Raw genomic sequence first — 26,002 nt, 5'->3', positions numbered from 1 at the left:
CATTGATTGGCGCTACACAGCAGCAAAACCTAAGCTGCTGCTGTTACCTTTTAGTAACACTGGTTTGTTATCTCACCGGGGAGATTCTCTCTCGTGGCCAGCAGGGAAACATTATTCTCCTCCAGTGCTCAGGGCTCAGGGTCAGTTACAGTACATCTCCCCCGAGGCCGGTAGGAGGGGCTCACAGGTCTGCTCGAGGTACTTCAGTAGAGTGGAGACTCACAGCTCCAAGAAGGGCTGAGCTAAAATCCATCCCGGCCGTGATTTAATTTATCCCTCCATAGCATTTGTGGGGTCACTTGGGATTAGAATTAAGCTTCATTCTGCTGTAGGAAAGGGTGGAAAAGTAATTTCCAGTTCATGTGTGCACAGTTATTTTGTAATTGCAGGACTGTGACTCACACCAACCAATCAGGCTTCACATTAATGAAAAATGCAGCAACCAGAGGGAAGAATTTGACATTTTAAAGCCGAAGCATGTCAAAGGCTAAAGGCAGACACAGGAAATGGCATTATGAGTAATTATATTTCACAACATATTGCATAAAATTGTCTCCTTTAGTAAGTTAAGCAACTACTGAAGTCTTAAAGCTTTTACATTAAAGTTTTACCTCGGGTGCAATATAAAACATACTGACATCTACATTGCAAGACTTAAATCCTTCCTTCTTTGAGACCGTTTTTCTTTTTGGAGAATGAAAAACTTGAAATAGACCTGAATATGATCCACTCTTTTGCCTCTGTCTCGCTTCCAGGTTAAATATGACAAAACAGCAGTACATTGGTATATCTTTCTCTATAAGGCCATACTACAGGAGCTGCCATCTTATTTATGCTCCTTATTGATTCCTAAAGTTGTCAGTGGCTGTCATCTTCGGTCCCATGGACAATTTATTTTTGTCATTCCTCTGACTCGCTCCGTCTTTGGTAAAAACGCTTTTAATGTCTTTGCTTCCTCATCTTAGTTTGAGCTTCAGGGTCACCTGAAACTGGATTGTTTAATTCGATTGGAGGATTTTAAAACTAGGATAAAGGATCATCTGATCAGCTTGTGCACATGCTTAAGAGCTTAACACAGCTAACTTATAAGTCAATGTAATAGTTACTTGTCACTGTATGTTTTGTCCTGTTCCATTTGTGAAACTTGTTATGCTGCTGTCTTGGCCAGGACTCCCTTGTAGAAGAGATTTTGTATCTCAATGGCACTATTCCTGGTAAAATAAAGGTTAAATAAAAAGAAAACAACTAAAGGCTTCTGATCCTCACTCATCAAATGTATGTAATGTAATGTATGTAGGTAACAGTTTCACTGATTTAATTTTAAAGATGAACTGACCTTATCTTTGACACTGTGAGGCAACATCCTGACAGCAGGTTTATCTAAAGGTCAGAGCTGACTTTTTATGAGCTAAAGCGAACAGGAAGAGAAAACAGAAAAATATGTCAGATTGTCAGAAATGGGAAATGACTCAAAAATGGATTTTGTATTCAGAGTTACTGTTCAGCTTGTATGAAATGAAACGATTGAATACTTTTGTTCAACGTGTAGGTTCAGAAATCACAGCCAATGAATCAAAACAAAAGAGGAAAGCTTTAATGGAAAGCTTGGAAGACATTTTGTTGATCCAAAGTGTAACAAATATAAACAAACAGAACATGAACAGAAAAAAAAAACTCCTTTTAGAGTGGAGAAATTGTCTCGTGCGCGCTCAAAGCTGCCAGTCGCTACAGAAATAAACATCCATCCTCTTTTTCAAAGAGAGAGCAGTCAGTCAGAAGTGGAGATGTCAAATGTCAAACAGGACCTGAGAGGGCAACGTTCACTCCAAATGTCCCAGAGCTTTGCTCCGTTTTCCTGTTCATCAGGTCCTGTATGGTGGAGATGGGCAACGATTCACACTTGTCCCTCCTCGGGGCCTGAAGAAAGTCTACCACAGCACAGCTGGGTTTAGGACGCCTGCGTCTTAAAGCCCGTTTCTCTGCCCGGGTCTTGGGTGGAGGAAGCCCGTCACAGATTCTGGGACAAGCTGTGGTTATTCCACAGAAGGAGGGGTCGTCTGAATGTGAGGATCCCTCCGAGCTGCCCTCTGACGGTGAGTCTCTGAACAGGGGCTGAAGTAACCGGTGAGAGAGGGGCAGAAGGTTTGTGGCGACAGGAAGACCATTGCATATAACGGCTCCATTACACAGTTCAGGGGCAGCATTCAAAGACGGTTTTAGAGTCTCCACTCTCTCTACGGGCTTCAGCCTACGGCGTCTCCTCTGTTGTGGAGAAAGAATGAGCATTAAGAAGAGTTTCACAATAAAAGACACTATTTCAAACACACATATTCTGCAGTGTAACACACACCTTTCTGTTTGCCGGACAGAGACTCTGAGTCTCCTCTGAGTGAAGGTTTTCAGGGTCTGTGAGAAAAACGAGTTTAATTACTAAAGTTAGAATTGTTTTGTTCTGTATTAGCTTCTTCTGAAAGACAAACTAAAAGAGCCTTGAAGCAGGTTAGTATTATCACTTTAATAGCACTCATGAACCGTACCTTCGTCTAACTGGAATGACTCAGAGTGTATGAGTGGATACGATGCACTCCTCTTCAAGCCGGCCTCATCACAGGAGGAGAACTGCCTGTTAGGAGAGAGAGTAATGGTTGAGGAGAAAGACTGCATGTAGAACATTAATTATGACATGAGTCACAGATGTGTCATCACTTAAGATTCCTTGAATGTTCTCCTCTGGCGTAGAGAGTTGGAGCCATTCAAAGCACCTTAACCTCTGCCTGTACTCGGTAATAGCCCTATTTTGAGATCCCCCTCAGTGCTTCTTCACATCCACCCACTAACACATTTTCTACTTTTTAAATCATATGTTTCATTATATTCTGCTGTTTTTTGTTATCAAGATAGCATTTGTATTTTTGCAGAAAGGTGCAGTGTGTGATTGTCTTTCTACCTTTCAGGCTGGCAGTAGCTCTTAGGTAAAGGTGGCTCTGGTTCTGGGGTTGGAGGGATAGTGGAGATGCAGCGGCGTTTGGCGAACAGCAGCAGCCCGAGTAACACACATAACCCAAGAGACAGCAGCAAGTACAACTGATGGTCTGAAACCTAAAAAGCAGATTATTGATAACATTGTATTCAGAAATACAGTTTAAAAAATGGGATTGAGGAATTACTAGAATGAAATTTGTGTGTTTTCAAGGTTAAGGTACCAGTTCATCCCAATTACTTGGATTCAGGATGAGACTTAATATACTGAGTTTGACATCAGGGTGAAAAAAGCTGATTAAAGATGAAGGCTTTGAGCCTGGAGCCTTGTATATACCTCATTCTGCAGCTGGCTGACTCTGACGGACAGGTTGAGCACTAGCTGAGTCATGTTCTCCAGCTGGCCCTGCAGCATCTGAATGGACTCAGTCTGACGCTGGTCCTGTGCAAGGAAAGGGACAACAATGAGGGCAGCAAAAAATGTGGTTTTCCAATCTCTTATTTCACAGGTTTGTCAGATAATGTTCCAACTATTGATACCACAGACTGTATAAATAATGGCTGTAGTATCCCTGACGTCAGCCAGTTGTTTCTGAAGCGCTGTTGTGAAGCCAATTGTCGGTGGGAGCCATATTGGAAATGTTAAAGTCAACCTAACTGCTGTTGAGCTAATGTGAGGTAAAGAGGCGGGCTTTGAGCATCTTAGCCAACAGCTACAGTGTTCCCGCCTGTCAATCAAGTCAGCTGTGCCTCTCATTATGGAAAACTCATAATCTTAATATCTTTGAAATTTCCACGTTAGGAAAAAATTAACCCCCGTACTGTGTGTGCCCATCAAGAAATGAGCAATCCAGACTAGACTTATCTTTTGTTCCAGGCTGTAAACATGTTTATTTCTGCTGTAAAGATCTTTTTTTTTGGAATTGGTGTGTATGTGGTTTCCTGGTACTTCCGGAGCCAGCCTCAAGTGGACACATGAGGAACTGCAGTTTTTAACACTTCCGCATTGGCTTCAATTCTCACGTCGGAGGTTGCTGCTCGGTTGATAATAATAATAATAATAATAATAATAATAATAATAATAATAATACCTTAATTTGTATAGCAAATTTTCGATACAAGTAACAAAGTGATCACAAGGACAATAAAAAAACATTAAAGCAAAGAAGCAATAAAAGCAAACAGACAGTAAAAGCAGAGAAGTAAAACGTTAAAGATTAAAATAAATTCACAAAATAAAAGCTTTACGATAAAAGTGTGTCTTTAGTAGGGAAATAAAATGAGGGACTGACTCTGAAAGTCTGGTTTCCTCTGGCGGGCTGTTCCACAGTCAGAGGGCTCTGACAGCAAAGGCCCTGTTCGCCTTTAGATTTTAGTCTAGACTGTGGAACAGCAAGCAGAGTACTGCCAGAGGATCTCAGACTGCATCCTGGTTTATGGGGGTCTAAAAGCTCAGAAATTTATTGAGGGGCGAGTCCATGTTGTACTTTAAAAGGTGATTAAAAGTGGCTTAAAATCAATCTTAAAAACAACAGGGAGCCAGTGTAGAGATGTTAAAATTGGGGTGATGTGGGAATTTTTTTTTGTTCTAGTTAAAAGCCGGGCTGCTGCATTTTGAACTGTCTGACGTTGGTGGATTGATTTTTGGTTGAGACAGGAGTAAATATATACTAACTCTTAAATGTGTGTACTGTTCCACACTTTACTATGAGCAGTACATGAGTTGAAGGCATGTGTTAACTTTGAAATAGGCCAGTTGGGCAAGAGACAGACTGACTGACAAAAGATATTTGAGAGCAGTTTGTATAATTATGACAAAATAGTTTAAGGACAATCATTTCAAACTGTGATGAAATACATTTCTCTTGTGCTCTATTTCTGCTCACCTGCTCCCCTGCTATTCTGGAGGTATGCTGCAGTTTAATGATAGTTTTATTGAACGCCTTCTGCATCTCCTCCATCTGCTTCCGATACCTTAAATAAAAACAAACAGATGAAATCTTTAATCACACATCACTCAGTTTAACAACTCGTTTCCTCGTTTGGTGTGTCTCCGTTCCTCACCTCTGGCTCAGCTGCTCCAGGTAGCGTCCACTAAGCGACATGTTCATCTCCAGCGCCTTGATGCGGTTGTTGAGCCTCATGAACACGGACTCCTTCTGGCTGGAGCCGTGCACCTGGTTCCCGTTCTGCTCTGTGCCATTTGGGGGGTCTGCGTAGATGTCTGAGAGGGATGGGGCAGAAGAAGACGGGGTAGAGGGCTGAAGCAGTTGACTGTTACCGACGGACGATGCGGACATTTCTTCAGCGAAATTGTCTGTTTTAGTTTCTGTCGACGGTTCAAGTTCTGTTATGATGTCTGGAGGGTGGGACGATTCAGTGGAGGTGGTGCTGCTTTCAGTTACAGCAGGAGGGTCAGGGTAACGCTCTGGATGAGGGGAGTCAGCTGGGCTGAGAACTTTGGTTTGATCCTTTTTCTCTGGGATTTGTACTGGGGTTACTATCTCCAGCTGAGGAGCATCAGTATCAGACTTTTCCTCTGCTGGAGCCTGTGAAGAATCGTTGACTGACGCACTGACGCTGGGCTGTGTGTTGATGGAAGAGCTACTGAGAGAAGCTGAAGGCTCGGCATGCTTCTCCTCATCCAGCACATCCTGGCTCTTCTCTGGCCTCAGCTCTCTTGATGGCTCTTCTGAAGACAGCTGCGGCGTTTCCACAATAGGGGTGGGATTGGCAGAGGATGAGTCGGTGGCACTGGGCGTAGGGAGGTTTGGGGTTTGACTGGGCTCCAGCAGAGGAGGTTCGAACATGGACTCGCTATGAGACTCTGCTGTGGTGTCAGGAGGAGGAGGTGGTGGTGTTTGTGATGTGCTGGCTCCGCTCTCTGGCTCCTGTTCAGAAACTTGTTCTTTTTCATGGGGCTGATGCACCTCACTATGGTGCTTCTGAGGTTCCAGGCAGGAGGAAGGGGGCGTAGGGAGTAGCCAAATGGGTGTTTGGATGGGGGGAATTATTTGTTTTCTGTTGATTGTTTGGCATTTTCTTTTTTTGGACAGCAGCGCTGAACACTGCCGATGGAGATACTCCTGGAGGGAGGCTGCGCAAGAGCATGAGGAAGAGATAGACGGAAGAATAGAACAGTAGATTTTGATTTCTTGTCGTCGCTTATACAGATTGATTTCCTCTTTTTCTTCATCCAACTCTTCCTCTTTGTCTAAAAGGATAATTGTAGAGCTAATTGGTGCCTCCTGATCTTTCTCCACAGGAGTGATAATGCTTTCCTCCACTGGGGGGAGCTCTTGTTCGCTGATATCAGCTGCAGGAGTCTCTGGCTCAGGGGTCTCTGAGGAGGGAGCTACAGTCGGAGGGATATCAGGGTCTGATAGAACTTCTTCTTCTTTGTGGTCAGGACTACAGAGGCAGAATACAAATACACAGTACATAATTAATACAATAGAGAAAGGACACAAAGCAACATCCAAGAATGAAGAAAGGACCTCTTTCAGCACTGTAAATAAAATACTGATTGGTTCATGTTGTGAAGTTAAGACAGAGTTTTTGTTTGATTTAAAATGACAACGTCAGACTGAAGGTTTGGAGAAGGTCAATTTACATACACAGCATATAGAAAAAGACATACTCACACTAAAGTGAAGTCTGTAGTGGGTGTTGGTGAGGCAGTTTCAAGTTGTGTCGATGGCTCAGTCATGTTCACTTCCTGTGATGAAAGGTTGCCTACAAAAAAAATGTAAATAAGGACAACAAGATAAATCAATCAATCAAGCAAGCTTTATTTATATAGCACCTTTCATACAAATCAAATGCAACCCAAAGTGCTTTACAGCGATTGAAAACAAGAAAGAAGCAGAAATAAAATAATGGCAAGACATATTAGGGGATAATAATACTAATAATAATAAGAATAATAAGAGTAAGAATAAATACAATTAAAATCTAATTAAATAGAGACTAATGGACACCAACAATAAAATATGTGTAATTAAAATAAGTTAAAGCATCAAAATTAAGAATACAAATAGTTAAAATAAATAGATTTAAAAAGGGTAAGGATAAGAGTTGAAAATAAAACTAAGGCTAAAAATATCAATAAAACTGAGTAGATAAATAAAATAAATGGATAAATAAAAATAGAATAAGAAAACAGTTAAAATTACTTAAATAATAAAGCAACATTTAAATCAATATAACAGCAAAAAGTGAGTAATACATTTGTTAAACCCTACATAAAAGCCAGACTGAATAAATATGTTTTTTTTTTACGTTTAAAAGTCTCAATATCTCTGTCAGCTCCTCTCAGATAAAGACCCAACACGCAAATTATCACAATCTTAAAGCCATTGCTGAAATATTGTTAATGGCTAGTACAGCTGTGAAAATGTAAAGGAATTGTGTTTGTCATACCTTGCATCTCTTGAGTTCCACCGAGAACATTCACAGCAATGTTATTCACCATGTTCAAAATGACATCTGAGGAGGTAACACCAAAGTCACATATAAATAAATAAACCCGGTTTATGGATCCATACTATGTTACAATGTGTTCCATACTAACCTTTAGCTGAACCAATCAGATTCTTTGATAACTTGACCTCACTCGATGAGTATCCAGGAGGATAATCTGTAAAAAGAGGGGGTTTGATATCACATATGTGTCATTACATTATATTAAAAGAGGCAATATGATTATTTTCATTTAAAACTCAAATGAATGTGCAGCTACGTTGTTACACAGGAGATAAAACTGCACCAAACTTAGAGTGTATCTTTTACTTTGGGGATTTAGAACTCTTACCCGAGTCATCATCCAGGTCCTCTGGTCTTTCTGGGGGATCAGCTAAGTCATCGTACTCTTCCACCATGCTCGTGCCAAACACTCTGAGAAACAAAAAAAGAAACCCCCATCAGGCTTATGTAACTGTGAAATCTAATCGGTGTTATCAAACTGATTAAATGTGGTTCTATTAACAGCCAGTAGAGGGCAGGATGACACAATAAATGCTCCAAAATGTACACAATCACACACAGACTCAAGAGTTTTATTCCTCTCTATAGGAAAGTTTTAACACTCTAACTCTCAGGCTTTCATTCACTGGGACAAGGTGCTGTAAATAACCAGCCTGACATAAAACTGAACAACTATTTATAAGCTGTATTATTGAATCTGTACGTGTTCAACACTGTCTGCTACTTATTTGGCTTAAGTGAGATCTATCTTTATCTTCTGTAGAGACAGAAAGAACAGCTGCTATCATATGCATTAGCTCTAAATGTTCCCACAGAGTCTTGATAGTGTATTAGAGTGAGCTGACCACAACCGCATTCCAAATATTACATAATACCACTTGACACCATCCAGAGCTCATACTGGGTTTAGCAAGCAATCACTTGTTTGACACACTTTAGCTGTTTTAGTCAGTATTCATTGAAGAGAAGGATGTGAAACCACCTGAAACACAACATATGGTATGTTAGGACGATGTGTTTTACTTACCTTATGAGGCTGAGGGGGCAAAAGTGCTCAGAACCAAAGTGAGACAGCAGTTCGACCTGAAAAATGCATGAAACGATTCAGATATTATCATGTGTGCTGAGTTATCCCCGACACTAATCACCACGGTGAGCAGCCCTTGTGTTTTTAACAAAAAAGCAAAACAGTGATTTTGTTTTGTTGTGAAATTAACACATTTTGTGAATGATGGTAATCTGCTGGATTGTTTAACTTACTGTGCTTTATTTTTAAGCCTTCATGGTGGGTTTCATTTAATAAACGATCAAATGTTCATTATGTGTGATTGTATTTGAGAAGTAAGTCTTGAGGATATCATGGGTTAGCAGCAAGCATAGCAAGTTATTGTTTGGAGTGGATCAAAGCACAGCACAGCACAAATAACACAAGTTCCCCTTCCCCTCCAGTCAGCCACAGATCACTACAAGAAAAGCAGCTAACCTTTATGTACTTGGTGAACATCTGAGGCAAGAGAGACAGAAAGAACAGATACAAATTAAAGAGGAGTACACATGCACATACACATGAGACCAGGAGAGTGACGATTATGATTTAAGTCCAGAGGTTGAATGACCCTGTTGCTGTCAGAAGCCAGACTGCTGGACGCCATCCGAAAGAGGCATAGTCACAGTTTACATTTCAGGGATCACTGAATCCCCTTCATCCAGAATATTCTAAAATAGTAGTCATACCATTTTTACATCATATACAATATGACTGTAAGGAAAAGAACAGATAAATGTCATGGAGCCAAACTGTCCAATTAAAGACATTCACAGAGATGGTGTACAGAAACAGCTCAAAAGTTCAGTGTTTACATGCATGAAAGGCAATAACAAAGGATTCCTATGAACTACTTGAGCAAAGAATATAGACAGATCCGAGGTGGTGTGAGAAGATAAGTGTAGAGAAGTGTTCTCACCTTCACATATTTTGCATAAAGATGCTCATCTAAAGGGAAACTCTGGACTGTGCGTTCATCACGGCCGTGAAATGTTCCAAGCTTTAACCATTTATTTGTTGGATACCTACAAGAGAAGATTTACACACAGTGTAAGTTCAGTGATGTGGAAATGCTGGATGAGGATTGAAGTTTTGGAGTCAGTGGAATAAAATGATAATAGTAAAACAATACAGGGTTTGTTTCTAAAAAAAAAAAGTGATGTCAGTGTTTTGATTTGTGTCCTATGAGGAAACACAAAAAAATGTATGTGTCTGCAAAACACATTCTTGAAGAGTTCAAATTGGAAATCACTTATAAATGCTGTTATGTCTTAAATCACAACTTAACAGAAGACATGGTTTGTTTAAGAAACATGTATGGCAGCTGAGGTGCACACCTATCACTGATGGACACCAGAAAGTCTTTTGGAGTGGAGGAGAAGAGTTCAAAGTTGGCGATGTCGAGCTGTTTCACCTGGATGGGCTCACAGAGCTCAATGATGAACCTGTACGAGAAAAAGAGACAAAAAAATGTGGCTTTAGTTGGACACTATAGACATTTATATCTTAATATGTACATGTGAAAAGAGGCAGGAGAGGGGGTGTCTGTAAACTACATACCAGATTTTATTACTGCAGGGGTTAAGCATGTACAGGTCCATGTTCTCCATTAGTATCGCCGAGGTGCTCTGCATCAAAGAAACTCACAAATCAATAAGCAGTTTGAATTCATGGTTATGTTTACAAGCTACAAAACAAGCAGGTTGCTGAGCAGAATAAAGAATAACACATTTACCAGTGTTATCTGCCAATGTAAAGCCAGCTGTTAGAAATGTTGGAGTACTATTTGATTCTCACATAACAAAAAAGTCCAGTACTCTTCCTGTGAAACACTTTGGGATTTTATTCTATGAAAGGTGCTATACTAAATAAAATTTACTTACTCAAGTATAAAATCAGAATGAAAACAATCTGGGTGAATTTCCTGCACATCATCTCTTCTGAGAATCATAAACTAACATTAATGTGTTGTTTTTACACATATCGTACCTTTGCCTCTGGGTTAGAACCAAGGATCTTTGCCCCACACTCCACTGAGGCGTAGTTGTTGAAGTTCTTCTGGACCTTCTTCACCACAGTAGCAGCCCCGTTGTTGGAAGTGTGAGTAGACTGAGCTGTAAAGAGGCAGAAGAACAAGGAGGGATGATGAAGACTTATTGGAGAGTTGTAAAAGGTCAGTCTTTTGTTACAGAGTGATACAGGATTTGTGATTTTTTTCTAGATCATCACATCTCTTCGGCAGGATAAACTTGCACTCTTACTTTTTTCTTTCTCCACCTCCATCTCCTTCCGCTTCCACTCATCAAAAGTGGGGATGTCCTCGGGGTCTTTAGCGCTCACACTGGAATCTGTGTCTGGGGCAGCAGAGGAGCTCGGGTCCTGGTGAAGATAATGAGAAAATGAGAGCTGGGACCTCCACCTCCTTTGGTAGAGAGGAAAATAGTTCACATATCTGAGTTCCTTGCCTGCTCTTTCAGCCCGTGTGATGTGTTGGTGTCCAGGTGCGGTGAGCTCTGACTGGCTGGAGGACTCAAAGGAGGGGCAGTGTGGGTACCCGTTGTGTGAGCGTTGGAGGAGTTCTCCAGAACAATTGGAGGACTGCTGAGGGGAAAGAAAAACAAATTGAATTTATAAAGGACGCAACGGATCAGATACACAGGACTTCTATTTTTGCCGGATGCCGGAGCACAACGCATCCCTTCAGCTGATGGAGCGGGACAGGAAGTCAGGCACCAAAACAAAATAAAAACCTGGTTAATTTTCAGAATAAAACACTCTGCGATATCGTTAGATCGTTTTTAACTGAACTATGACAAAAAGAAATGTCATTTAGAGCAGAGGCAGGTCTGGAGTCCACAGGTCAGAGGTTTTCAGAGGCTGAAAAAGACAACATGGACGAGGAGAGGAGGAGGAGAATCCTTGATTCAGTGATTGCCAAGGGAAAACCTCAGTCACATGACTCCAGTGGTCCGAAAACACAGCCGGTGGGTGTTGACGGACCGGACACGGATCTGGTGGAAGCCCTGTGCAAGTGACCCTTGACCCTTGAGTAAAAAGACTCAGGGCACAGCTGTTGCTGCTGTGGAACAATAACAAGCATTGTGGCTTTTTTGGAGTACACTCTGAATACATTCTGATGTGGTCAAGCCTAATGAACAACAATGGAAGATAAATGTATCTTGATATTTTTAGCTTACTGAATAGGGCACACGGATGAACTGTACCCACCTGTCATTGTCGTACGGGTTGTTCTCTTCTTCACAGTCGGCTGGAGGCAGATCAGAATCAGTGACCTCAGGTGCAGTTTCATCAGATGAAACATCTGGAACACTGAAACAGAAGAAAAAAAAACATATTACTATTTTGCAAATATATTCATTGCAGGGAATCTAAGAAAATAAAGTTTTTACAGCAATTTGCTCTCACATGTGCTGTCAAAGAGTAAAAAAAGTACATCACATTTTCTTCCAACCAGAAAAATCAGATACAGCGGGTTGGGGTTTTTTGAGCTGTTAATTCTAATGAAAACAACTTGGCCTGGAGGTAATAGCATCTTGCCTGTTTGGGATGTTGTCATCTGGGTTAAGGGTGCTAAGATCATCTATAAGCTCAGTAGAAACAGCAGAGACAAGATCAGATGACGGCAGCAGGAAGGCAGGCTGCTGTTCTTCAGCGATGGAGGATCCAGGAGGTTGATTTTCTGAGTCTAGCTCATGTTCTGACTCAGTTTGTGAAATTCCTTTGTCTTCCTCCGACTCTTCCTTTATAGTGATTATCTCTGCATCGAAGGCCTGATGGAAACAAGAAGAGATATCTGAGCTGCCGGGGGAAATGTAAGAACAGTTGCACCATTAGCCAGGGTTGGATTGATCAGCCACACACTTAAAGCTTGAAATGTTCCAGGAACGATCAATAAAAACATGTAGCCTGTACCATTCTGTAAACGTATAATCCAGGTCTGAAACTAGCGGGCTTCTTTGCAGGAAACAAAATGATTCAACCTTTAAAAGAAAAAAGGTTTTGTCTGTGTTTTTGTAATAAATATAAAATCTAATTCACATAATTCCCAAAATATACCTCTAGATTGTATTCATTGTCGACCTCTTGAGTTGTCGGCTCCTCTTTTTGGTGATCATCCTCTACCAACTCCACACTTTCAGGCAGAGGCTGGGCCGGAGGGCTTTCTTCAACCTGGAAATAAAAACACACATGAATGCAAGAATTGCCAGACACAGAGGCAAAACAATTGAACAACCATTCAGGTTTACTTCAACAAATGTCTTGAGAAATTTTATTTCTTTCTCTTAGTTTAACTCAAAAAGGGAAACTTTCATTTACTCTGTCTTCATTGCATGTTAAGTGAAATATTTTTACTTTTTAATGTTTCAGTTTCTATGATTACAGCTTTTGTCTCATGAAAATCTAAAATCCTAATATCACTCAAATAAAGTTTTTTAAATACAGAAATGTCCAGCTTCTGAAAGTATGTTCTTAATACAGTCCCAATGTTTTGGGCTTCTTCCTGATTTACTGCATCAATCAGGGTGGCATGGAGGCGATCAGCCTGTGGCACTGCTGAGGTGTTTTTGAAGCCCAGGTTGCTTTGATAGAGACCTTCAGCTCCTCTTTATTTTTTAGGTTGGGTGTTTCTAATCTTCCTTTTGACAGTACCCCACTGATTCCCTCTGGGATTATGGTCATGTGAAGTAATATCATGGTCAGCAAACCATATGGTAGTGGTTTTGGGGCTGTGGGCAGGTAGTATCTCAATAGAGCTTATCAGAAGATGGAAGCATAAAGTGCTGTAAAACCACCTGGTAGACGGCTCTGTTGACTTAGGACTTGATAAAACAAAGTAGGCCAACACCAGCGGATGACATGGCAACACAAATCATCATCAACTTCACACTGGACTTAAAACACCTTGGATTCTGGACCTCTAGGACCTTGATTTCCAAATGAAATGCAAAATGTATTTTCATTTGAAAAGAGGACTTTGGACTACTGGGCCACAGTCTGTTTCTCCGTAGCAGAGGAAAGATGCTTCTAGTGTTGTCTCTGGTTCAGGAGTGCGACAGCATCTGTGCGTGATGACAGCAGCCTCAGTCCGTTCCTCGTGAAGCTCTCCTAAGTTCTTGAATTACAGTTCCTGACGATCCTCTCGAGGCTGGGTGATCCCTGTTGATTGTGCACCTTTGACTACCAAATTTTTCACTTCCAGTCAACTTTCCATAAATATGCTTCGATACAGCACTTAGTGAACAGCCAGCCTTTTCACCAATGACCTTCTGCGGCTAACCGTCCTCGTGGAGGGTGTCCATGAACGACTTCTGGACAACTGTCAAGTCGGCAGTGCTCACCATGACTGTGGTTGCGTGTGCTGAACTAGACTGAGGAATACACTGTATTTATACTGTTTGAGCAGCCATTAACACAAACTCAGGGGAAAAATGTATATACATACACACACACACACACACACGCACACACGCACACACACACACACACACACACACACACACACACACGTTTTTTTTAGTTGTGGGTATGTAATATGTCTAAAGTGTATTACATTTTCACTTTCTAAAATAACCGATGGAAGATATTGAACTTTTTCATGATATCTTAATTAGTTGAGATGAATCTTTAAATGTAATCTGCTTTGCTTCATTTTCAGATACTGTTGAGCAACTGATACATATCAACAGTGACAGGAGATATACTTTGTGGTGGTGGTGGTGCAACAGATCACAGATGATCGGCCCCTAAATGCATGCATCCTGTTTGTTGTTTTGTCTGATACAACCTGCACTGCAGGACCAGCTAGTGCAGACAGACACACACACAAACACACCTGCTATGTGTATGTGTCAGGTGTTCATCATTGTCTGAGCTTGTAATATAAAATAAAATAAAATAAAACGTTTTCTAAAGCAAAATTGTTATTCAGTAAATGATTTTTTGTGTGTCTGAAATGTTGATGTACTTATTTGGGGGGTAATAATACTGTTTTTGAAATGATACAGCTTCCTATACTAGAGACTCAATTTTTTAAAAGTAGCCTCTAAAGAATAATAATCTTAAAATCAAAAATAAAGTGTACAGTTTGGTCTACTGACTTCATTTGGCAACCTTATTAACTGTATAGTATGGCAGTAAGCAGCTGATGTTACCTTTTGGTGATGGCTCTCTTCCCCCGAGTCTTCCTCCGTACCCACGTCCTGTGAGGACACAGGCCTCTGAGGCTCTTGCTGTGGCTCTGTACAACCCACATAGAAACTAGGGTACCTGAGAGATAAAGGGAAAGACAATCAGTCATGTTACTCTGAAAATAGGTCACATTGTAATGCTTACAGGAAAAAAATGTCATATCTTTGACGGAAGTTGAGCTTGAGGTTATTATAAAGTCTTAACAAAGCATGCTAAACATTTTATTGGACCGCAGTGAGTCATTGGAAGGGGAGGAGGTGGCCAAATGTCCCGGTGTGACGCATTCAGGGACCTCTGGTGGCTCCAACGTAGACAATTTATCTAATCTATGTGCAGCGTTGCAGAATGCTTTCAAAGTCAAACACTGCTCAACCACACTGGCCTTAAAAACAACAACAAAAATATTTCTTAATTGTTACTAACACACACTATTGATGTTATATTTTCATCTGTGTTTAAAGTTCAAGGTATTTGTTATCCCTTTAATGACAAAAAGACAAGTGAATGACACTCATGCTTGTGCAGTCATTGTATTTCACTGTGATAAATAGTGATCTTGAAACAGTTCTATTGGTTGACACAGAAACATTCAGGGTCACAGTTACAGTCCACGCTCCTGGCAGGAAAACAATGATGATTAGTGGTAACAAGGCTTTAAATAATTGCAATAATAAGGGCACGTTCAGTCTCAAAGGCCCAACCCACAACAACACCATTAACACCCTTATCTGGGTCTTACACAGGTTTCCAGGTCAGGTGCTTTTTTCCTTGGCTACAGGTCTGGTGCAACTTCTTTGTTTATGAGACCAAGTGAACAACGAAGGATTTGTTTTCTGATTCAAAGCCAGCTGTCATATTCCCACAGGAGCAGGAGAGGTATTAAGGTATGACCTGCTCAATAATTCCCTAACTGGTTGGAGACAAAGTTAAGACACAATACTCTAGAGATATGCTAGAGAGTACAGGAGCCCTCTAAAGCGTTTCCTTTTTGATGAAATGGATTTCCCTTCAGGGGGAGTCTGAAGAACAGGGAGACGGTTTTCAATATTCAAGGGTAACTGGAAAAACAGGCAAGAATGAGATGCAGCGCTTAAAGGGATGAGAGATGAAATGCAATGAAAACAACGCTTCAACAAACACGTTATGCACGATGACAAACTGAGCTGCCGGATATGCAATGATTGAGATAGATAAACACAACTCCTGCAAGTACAAAGGTCATGTGCACGTGTTTGCTTCCATCAAGACTGTCCTTGAGTCACACCTCTGACTCACAAGTGGCCTATGTGTCTTCACATGACAGGATGCAACATTGATAACTACAAATATGATCCACAGTAATGATCTGATAAGAGGAGGATTCGGACGCCGCCTCACTCATATTGTGATTATAATGATTGCAGGTGACATTGAGACTCTTATTAGCGAAGGAGCAGAGTCTGATATTAGGATCAACTTTTCATAATGCTGTGTGCTGTGACAGCATCAATTTAGCAGCTCAGCTCAAACTTAAATCTAAAGCTGTTCTTAAAGTATTACTGGTGACAGAAATGCCTTGAATAAAAACTCAAATATAACACTCTGAAACTAAAATTAAAGCACTAGATCATCACACAGACTGGGACTCATGTACAATGCATTCGCTGTTAAGTAAAAAAAATAAGAAGTATGTGCAGAAGTTAATTTGCCTTCGCTGCACAGCAGCCGTCTTTGCGAGTCGGACTGTGCTGCCCCAGCATGGATGGATTACAGCTGCAACCAGTAACTATAAGATGAGGAAATCAAAGAAACCCAACTTAAATTGATTTATCCTGTGATGATAACAAACAAAAGCAGCAACGTGCTAACAGGTAAAGTAAAGTCAGTCAGAGTCAACTGAATTCAGCAGTTTCAATTCAAACCTCTGAGTATCTCCAGTGATTCAGCTAGCTGCTGAAGTGCCACTATAGTTAGCTTAGCTTGTTTCAGGTGCTCTGCATGTTTTCAGTTTAACATTTCTTCAGTTTTCATCTTTCCATAAGATTATACCAGGCACCACACTAAGTAATTAAAATTGGTATCAAAACAACAACAACAACAAGGGGGCTTAGCGGTCTAAGCGAGCGCCACATATACAGAGGCTGTAGCCCTCGTCTCAGAGGTCGCAGGTTTGACTCCAACCTGGACTATTCACAGCATGTCCTCCCCTACTCTCTGCTCCCCATATTTCCTTTCTCTCTTCAGCTGCCATCTCCATTAAAGGTGAAAATGTCCCCTCCCCCCAAAAAGTTCCTTTTCTAGTCACAACCAAGCAGCAAGCTCCGGCCGGGAGAACTGAAGCCAATGCGGAAGTGTTAAAAACTGCAGTTCCTCAAGTGTCCACTTGAGGCTAGCTCTGGAAGTACCAGAAACCATACCACATTAACCAGAGCTATGAAAAATCTCTCAGAAAGCTGCAGCTTGTTCAGAACGCTGCAGCTAGAGTTTTAACGAGGAGAAAGAAAACTGACCACATAACTCCTCTTTTAAAAACTCTGCACTGGCTCCCTGTTTCTTTTAGAATTGATTTTAAAATTCCTTTTACTTGTTTTTAAAGCTCTTAACAGCCTTGCTCCTCCATACATCACTGATCTCCTGTCATTTTATGTTCCAGCCCGATCACTGAGGTCCTCGAATGCTTCCCTTTTAAATGTTCCTCGTGTGTCTCGCACAGGCAGCGGCCAGAGAGCTTTCTGTTTTTATGCCCCTAGGCTGTGGAACTCTTTGCCTCTGGACATCAGAACAGCAAGCTCTCTGTGTGTTTTTAAAAGTAAACTTAAGACTTACCTTTTTAATCTAGCTTTTAATTTGGAGTAATTTATTTTAGCCCTGGACTGCATTATCATTATCATTATCATTATCATTATTATTATTATTATTATTATTTTATTTTATTATTTTATTTCGTATCATTATTTTTATTTTATTTATTATCTAAAGCATTGTTTTAACATGTATTTATTTATCTTATTTATTTATTGTGTTCATCTGATATCGTTAACTCTACCTTATTTTTAACTTTTATTTCCACTCTTACTTATTTTATTAATTTTACTGTGTTGATTTTCTTTTCTTTTTTAAGTATTTCTTTTTTTTTTTTTAAACCATGCCTTCTATAATTTTACCATTGCTGTTGTTTTCTTACTGTCTGTTACTCTGTGAAGCACTTTTGGCTGCATGTTTTTATGTATGAAAGGTGCTATATAAATAGATTGAGTTGAGTTGAGTATGACATCACACCTCACACACTTTTATACTATGGCAAAAGTATCTGATCCAAACTCTTTTCTTTTTTTTTTAGATTTGTTTTTCAGACAAATTTAGGTTTCAGTATCCATATCACAAAGGAAAAATAGCATTGTTCACCTTTTTGGAAAGACTTAAGATTTTTAGAACACATCCAATGCATATTGAGAGCCAGATGTCTCTATAATGCCACAATATAATCAAAATAAACTGGATGGTGGACAAATAAGTCTCCGAGTAAACATTCACCAACCATGTTCACCACAACAGCAGGGTTTCCAGATTCTCACAGATCTCCTCATGGCAAACATTTCAAAGCAAGAAGAGCAAAGGTGTGATAATAAAATCAATAACTCAGTGGCTCCATTAAGTGTTGCAGTGTGAGATTCAGCAGAGTCTGGGAGCTGATAAACTTCAATGTAATAGAGCTCTTAATTCCAGATAGAACAAGTCTGCAGAAATGAAAAAGTTAATTAACATCCAAAAGTTTTTATTCCAGTCTGAACTCCATGACAAAGTATTTTAATTTAACTGAAGCACACTGTGCCAAGATAACGGACACTAAAGGGTTAAAAAATACTCTGAAAAGAGAGAGAGAAAGCTTGTGAAAGTAGGCCAGGTCAACATCACCAATATAGATCTTAACACCACATTACATCATATCCCTCCCTCTGTGTCTAACAGTAAGGTGGGCATTGCTTGTTGTGTTTTGTTACTATGCTCTAACATCGCGGTTAAAGCCCATAATCATCCCACATAATCTCCCTCTCTGCCGGCTTTACTGTCTTCTGACACACGTGCATTGACCCAACAACCAGCTTTGAGAAAGACTGACCCTCCTGACATGAAAGGTCTATAATCCTGTCAGCAGCTGATGGATCAGATCTGTGTAACATTTGCCAACGTTAGCTTTGTAATGGTAGGATGTATGGAAAAAAGATCCATGAAGAGACACAGAACAGAACACTATTTTGTGCAAGGTGTTTGTGTTCGACATGTGGTTGTTTTAACATCTCTTACCCCCTGCATGAGACTGTGAGATCCTTAAGCATCTCTTTCTTTTACAGAGCCATACTTCTGCAGTGCAAGAGGGGCTGCAGGTCCTGCATTCTCACAGCATCCATATGCTTTATCTCAACATGATAATCCAAATATTCACTCTTCAGCACCTCTTACATGTCCGCTTCTCCCTCAGGACACATATCATGAATGTATTAATTGGGATGGGAAAAATGTCAATACAGCAATCCATCGCCATCCTGACTCGGGTAATACTATTATCATATGGCAGGTGACATCATCAAGATGTATATAAAAATGTTAGAAAACATAATGGCGTATTTATTTTTATTTTTATGTTTTACACTCTTTATTTAATTTGTTTTCTTATATTTAGCTTCCTTTTTGTTTGTATGGTTTATTATTATTATTATTATTATTATTATTATTATTATTATTATTATTTCTTTAATATAATTATTTCTGTATTATTATTATTATCATTATTATTATTATTATTATTATTACTATTACTATTTATTATTATGTCTATATTATAATTATTATTTATTTTATTATTGTTGGTTTTGAATAACTTATATATAATTTGTTGATGTGATGAACAAAGAAATACTGAAAAAATGCAATAAAAAAGTTGAATGACACAAAAATAATATCAAAATGATATGGTGCTCTGAACAGATTTCCCTTTTATGTGACTCGCTTCATCAGCACTTCTTTGTATCATGATATTCTCTTAATTAGGGGCAATATATTGTATTGTATTGTATCTTACAGAGAGCTACCTCACCATTCCCTTCCCCATCTATATTGTTCCATTTTTGGAGTGACTTCTTAAGTATCTGCAATTTCCCATCAAAGTCATGTCTAAATAAGTTAAGGGTATCAATATGTTAAATTGAATGTAGAATTATCTTATAACTTTATATACAGTAAATATTAAAATAAAGTGCTGTGTAGTGTGTACAGAAGAAACTCAATATAAACTTTATGATCCCCATCACCATGTGAAGTGTAAAGTATAAGTTATTAATAAAGGACTTGATGAAACTGTGAATGAGGAACTAAAGACATGCTCTCATTACTTAAAAATGAGGAAACGGAGGAGGTATGATAAAAATGTTAAACTTGAGGATCACTTATAGCAATAATAAAATATATAACCCAATTTAACAGACCATAAAAAGTCAATAAAGCCTTATTCAATTGAAGGCCAGACCTAACAGATGCTATTGAGTTTGCTTTCATAAACATTTATAAATTGTCAAACATGTGGCCCCAGCGTTTTTTGTTTAAAGACAGTTCCTTAAATGTGAACATTTTCAGAATGTGCTTGTACTTGTTTGCACTAAAACAAAGGGAAACGTGTGTCGTTATTTATAGGTTATTGTGTTGTGATTTTACTGGTCCGGCCCACTTCAGATCAACTTGGTTCTGTATGTGGCCCCTGAACTGAAATGTAAGGTGGCCCTGAAGGACAAAACAGATTTACAAAAGATGAAACACTTTTACAAAGTTGGAGACAAATGTACATTTTGGAAAACAGTTTTACATTTTATAAAAACAAAATTACATCAGCAAAACACTTTTACCAAGGCCAAAGCAAATTTACATTTAAGGAAACAAAATTTACAAAAGATGAAACACTTTTACAAAGCTGGAGACAATTTTTAAACGATGGAACACTTTTACCATTAAGTCTGACTCCTTTTAGCCTGAGGCTATGTGGTCTGAGACCGGTTCATCTGAATTCTGACACATGATGAAGGTTTTGCGGAGACATGATGCTTTTTCATCTGAGGTCTGACACCTCTCTCTGAGACCCGAGGATCTCCTAATATGTACACCATGTCACTCCGTTTGGTTTCTCTCCAACAAAAAAAACTAAATGACCCCTCACTCGATCACTTCCAGATCACTTCAGGTATTTGGTACATTCCCTTTCCGTAAAAAATAAATGTTAATTTGTTTCAGAAATGTTAAAGGTGTTCAGTCATTTGTAAAATTGTCTCCAACTTTGTGAAAGTGTTTCATCTTTTGTAAATTTGTTTCCTTAAATGTAAATTTGTTTTGTCCTTGGTAAAAGTGTTTTTTTTTTTTGTTTTTTTTTTGTAGTTTTGTTTTATAAAATGTAAAAATGTTTTCCAAAATGTAAATTTGTAATTTTGTTTTGTCCTTCAGGGCCACCGGAGACATGAGTTTGACGCCCCTGTCCTAAACTGTTGTATCATGTGGTTGTAACATGTAAATTGCATACAGCAGGGAACCAATAAAGTTCCTTTTTAGCCTATATATAGATGAGAATCTGTCATAGAGGATACATTTCATGGTTTTCAGATGATGCTTATACTTAGTACATGACGCAAACTTTCGTCAGTAGATCCAATTCTGCTAAAACACTGGCTACGAAAATGTGCCATGAGGTGAAAGAGCAGCTATATGTGTCAGGTTTGTAAGATAGTGATTTAATACAAGTTAATCTATGGGTTAAAGTTCACTTATAGGCCAGAGTGTCACGCTAACTCCGTCCAAACACTAACAGGAGTCAGCCAGGTGCCACATCACAGCACTGTCGAAGCTAGGCTGCTAGCTAATGTACAACACACTAACTTTATTCAACCCGGGTAACGTTCGTCACAGTTTTTAAAGTCTTATCTTTGATATAAGGTAATATTAACACTTAGGTTAAATGTTTAACATATAATCAACTTACCTACAGACTACCGCCACACACAGCCACACTGTCACAACTCGCCATAACAGTGGTGTCATCTTCATCCCTCTCCTACCGGGACACACATCCTCTCCGCGGTCAGAAAAAGCGTCGTATCCGTTTAGTAAGCGTTCAGTTGAGCTGTGAAGAACATAAATACTCCCTCTGTTTCTTCTTAAATTAGAAAACCGTTGTTGTCTCACGGGTGAATGTGATGCTAGCTGCTGTCACCCACACAACCTGCTACAGACTGTCAGCGCGAGTCACTGCTCAACCGTCCAATCAGAAGGCAGCATGGCTGTTGCGCAGTTCAAACTGAGCGTGCGTTTGGAGCACTTGTTTCGTTTACTACCAACGCCTGGGTGGGCGGAGTTTCTCGTAGTGAGATATTTAAACCGGGTAAGGGAGACTAATTCCGCATTTAAACATCACTAATAATGCAGTTATTAAAAAGTATGATGAGAAAAATTATGCCATAATTTCATACTTATGATATAAAGAAGTCTCCACAATGTGGTGCGCAGTGGGTGTGAATAAACTGCCCGACACGGAAGCTGTTGAAACTGCGATAAATGTAGGCATTGTGTAATCCATTAAAAACTACAAAGAGCACAAAGTTATTCACTTTTTGAAGTTAAGTTGAACTATTTGTTTATAACACATATTTTTTGCCATAGTGTTTGTATTGAAGTTTATAATCACAACAAATACAGCTTTATCATTAGTCATTTTCCACTTTCACAGCTGCATGGCTATCTCAAGGTTTAACAAATGGACAAACAACACAATAACAACTATGAAATAAAAATAACACTAATAATAATAATAAATTAGAAAGAACAGAGCTTCTCTAAATCAAACAAGGCAATTCAATTTGAAAGTAATAAAATCAAGGTTAGTTGGCATATATTAAGACAAAATGAAAGAATCTGCATTTCTACATGGATTTTGGGACTGCAATGTTGGATTGTTTGGATTTCCAATTTTTTTTAAAAATCAGGTTTTTTGGCTTTCTGGGTGTATGTATTTTTTTCTAATGGGAGGGTATGGTCAATAAATTGCATTCATTTTTAGTGTAACAATGTTTTACTGGATATATTGCTAACAGAAACAATTTGGGGTCTAGTATGATATGTTTGGAAATGACCTGCTCAATGATATTTTTAACCTCTTCCCAAAACATTTTTATTTTCCTGCAAGTTTATAACACACATTAATAACGAAAAATGTTTTTGTAATAAACAGTACCCTACATTTATAGTCGGTAAAATGAGGTAGTAGAAGAATGCGACTTTTACGTGTTCAGCGTTACGTGGTCTACGTTGTGCAATGTTTTGACGTTAGAGCCAGAGAGGTACATTGAAAGAGGTCATTTCGTCCGTCTGAATTCACTCTCCATTACACAAATGTGTCGGAACATCAAGTACTTTCGTCAAAGTGCATCCATTCTGTGTCTGTATACAGTCGGAGGTCTGTCACTGCCTGAGGGACAGATGCATTGATACTTGTGAACAAACAAATGCAATCCTCCATCCTGAACTCAACTCACTTTGCCAGGAATCTGAATGGATCACAAACTTCCTGACTGGCAGGAAACATTCAGGTAACATCCTAAACTCGTGTGTATAATGTGGCCACTAGATGGAGCCCTTTAACACAGTACGAGGCAATACAACATGAAACAGTGCCTGACAACTCTGCAGGCCAAAACAAATGAAGCAACTCCTGCATGACCATGCATCATCAATCTAAAGCACTTTATATGTTGTAATCACAGGGTTTGTGATCAGTCATGTACAGTAGTTGAGATGAGTTCAGTTCAGTTAAGATCAATTAAGGTAAGTTGTTCTGCACAAGAAAACTGAAAATAGAGAGCAAACAAAAATCTTAATGGCACATTTGTGAGAAAGGTAGAAACTGTGGTTGGCTTGTATGAAAGCATGCACAAGTATGTGTTTTACTATCTATAGGTATTCTGATGTTATTCACATGTCATGTAAAGACTATTATTTTTGTATGTGCTCATTTACGTGCAAGGGATGTGATGCTGTAATTGTATTTGTGTAGGAGCTGGAGCAGGCTGTGCCTTTACATGGAGGTTCTGTGTCTTTGTGGCAGTGCCAGATTAAAACAGAGGTGCAGAAGCATCATAATCACCAGCAACACAACGCAGAAGTCAACTGGTTACATCAACATTTTTAAAGTGCAGAATTTTGATAAAACTGAAGAAAAAGAAAAAGAAAGAAGCAAGAAACCAATTTTTTTTAAAAAGTGGTCATAACTGATCAAATGTATGTTCTTTCAAATCAATTTTCAGTGTTGCAAAGTTGTTTCGAAAGCATAAAGAATGAAGATGTAAGCCTTCCATATCTCAATTTCAAATTCCACCTGTTTTTAAAGTCTGATTGAAATGGTCACAGTAATATATCTGTGCAAAAGTAGCCTTGGTAGCAAATTGACAGTGTGCCAGAGTTTGGAAGTTATGCAAATTACTACCTCTGCTGCCATCTTGTGGCTGATTATGAGAAGGTGCTTTGATTTATATGCTTAAATGTTTACAAAAGCAATGAATAATCATCATTATAAACACAATACTTACTAAATACCACTAAAAATGACAGTCACATTCACTTGTTGAATTCGTATTGATTCCTAGTGTAAGATGTTGATTCAGCATGTGCCAGCGTCAAGAGTTTGACCCCACTTAAAAGAAAGATGGTATAGGAAGCATTTGGGTACTAATTGTATCAATAATTATTAAGAATGAATAACCTTGTAACACTTTTTAAGTAATCTAGTCTGACTCGAGTCCTGGTTTTCAGGACCCATGACACTTGGACATAGTCACAAGCATTGACTGTGTTCTAACTCAGACAATAGAGAGAAGGACTCAAACTCATTCACTGATAGACTGTTTAACTGTTGTGTTTTTTTTGTATGAGGCCCTTATGATGTATTCAGTTTTAACAAATGTTGCGCGTTCATGTAGTCTTGCTCAACAAAAGTCCCTACCAGGATGTCCAATATGGTCCCATGAATCATATGCTTTGCTCATGCAGTCAGTAGTTTTGCTTTCAAACCCATTAGGGAAAATTCAAGCAAGAGCCTTGCAACATGTTTGGAATGTTGAAGCCCCATTGAGGAGAAGATGGGGACAACCTCAACCTCTTCTCATATTATTTGGACACTGGGACTAAAGAGTCTTCTTTAAGTCAGTTAGGTTTTGATTGTGCATGTTAGTTAGTATGCAATCTGTCTGTGAAAGGCTGTCTCAAAGAGATGAAAATGAGCCATTACTGCCATCTGTTGGCTCAAAAATTCCATACCATACTGGATGATGATTCAGTTTAATGCGACCTGCTCATCGTCTTTAGATTCAAGTTAGTGATGATTAAAAATCTATTGAACATGACAAAACGCTTATGGCTGCAGTATTGCATTCAATGCAATACTCCTGCTAGACTTTCACAAAACTTTGAGGTGCAGTGAGTATAGTGATCAGCAAAATTTAGCAGAACAGACTTGGTAGAAATGGAATATGATATTCATAAGTGTTGAAATTGATAGGCTATATAATCAGCTAAATATAAAAATCATTTAGTTTTTCTTCAACTAGAATGAGCCTTTCATAGAGGCTGCCATCTTGCACCACTACAGCAGCACAGAATGGACAAATTCGTAACAGCCCGATGCATTTTTGTATTTAGTGAGCAGTTTCCAAAAAATGCATTGAAAGGAAGAAGAAGAGTGTTTTTTTTTGTTGTGTCCAATATAATGCACACTGATAGAAGTTCTTGATGGTAAAAACTTGACAAGTAGAGGATCATACTTATCATGCATCACAGTAGAAGACATTTTGAGCCACCTCAGGGTGGAGCAAATGAGATACCCAGGACTCACTCAATAAGTTTACAATGGCAGCCATTTCTCCACTATATAGAAATAACCCCTGCCAATTGACTTCCACTTATTTATTTCAAATATGTGTATGATTTTAATTTAATCCAAATATTTCCCATCTCCATTATTATAACTTCTATTCTTTCTCTTTCCCCCTATCAGTATTTCAAGCTACTCAGGTGCATGCAAGTGTGTAAGGCCATTATGTATTGTAGTCAGTATGTTTACTATCGTGTGTCTTATGTGTTGAAAATATTAATATAAAAAAATATATATTCAAATATATATCATGCATCACAGAAGCTTCTTGTCCTCAAAGGCCACCATTACTGCACCAACAGGAGGGGTGAGCAGGGGAGCATTTCAATGTTGAATCTGACCACTAG

The 26,002-nt window shown here is 39.1% G+C and overlaps 1 protein-coding gene across 3 annotated transcripts; it reads right to left on the bottom strand.

The window, feature by feature from the left end:
* Positions 1-1,572: 1,572 nt before the first annotated feature.
* Positions 1,573-22,002, bottom strand: LOC117826436 (SUN domain-containing ossification factor-like). Of its 3 annotated transcripts, none has more exons than XM_034702484.1 (24): positions 21,717-22,002; positions 14,683-14,797; positions 12,587-12,700; positions 12,068-12,300; positions 11,738-11,839; positions 10,975-11,110; positions 10,771-10,888; positions 10,499-10,623; positions 10,070-10,137; positions 9,847-9,954; positions 9,429-9,534; positions 8,948-8,968; positions 8,492-8,547; positions 7,793-7,875; positions 7,553-7,618; positions 7,402-7,467; positions 6,624-6,714; positions 5,044-6,390; positions 4,866-4,953; positions 3,317-3,421; positions 2,948-3,099; positions 2,538-2,623; positions 2,351-2,406; positions 1,573-2,262 (listed from the first exon to the last, which is right to left on the bottom strand). In XM_034702484.1, exons 1-24 carry the CDS (start codon positions 21,779-21,781, stop codon positions 1,795-1,797), a joined length of 3,975 nt encoding a protein of 1,324 aa, XP_034558375.1. In that variant the 5' UTR covers positions 21,782-22,002; the 3' UTR covers positions 1,573-1,794. The 3 variants fall into 3 exon arrangements, with proteins under 3 accessions (XP_034558375.1, XP_034558376.1, XP_034558377.1); XM_034702485.1 differs by having other exon boundaries at positions 10,975-11,107; XM_034702486.1 differs by lacking the exon at positions 8,948-8,968.
* Between the last annotated feature and the right edge of the window lie 4,000 nt (positions 22,003-26,002).

Source organism: Notolabrus celidotus, chromosome 15, assembly GCF_009762535.1.
Source record: "Notolabrus celidotus isolate fNotCel1 chromosome 15, fNotCel1.pri, whole genome shotgun sequence".
Taxonomy (NCBI): Eukaryota; Metazoa; Chordata; class Actinopteri; order Labriformes; family Labridae; genus Notolabrus; species Notolabrus celidotus.
Note: the sequence above shows the minus strand (reverse complement) of the source record. Positions and strands in the feature narration are given on the sequence as shown.

What these genes read in the sequence shown, in the direction of transcription:
- LOC117826436 (XM_034702484.1), bottom strand. Translation starts at nt 21,781, where the DNA reads ATGAAGATGACACCACTGTTATGGCGAGTTGTGACAGTGTGGCTGTGT. An exon ending in TGTGTGGCGGTAGTCTGTAG is followed by an intron (nt 14,798 to 21,716) that starts GTAAGTTGATTA and finishes TTTATCTCTCAG; the next exon opens with GTACCCTAGTTTCTATGTGG. An exon ending in AAGAGAGCCATCACCAAAAG is followed by an intron (nt 12,701 to 14,682) that starts GTAACATCAGCT and finishes TTTTATTTCCAG; the next exon opens with GTTGAAGAAAGCCCTCCGGC.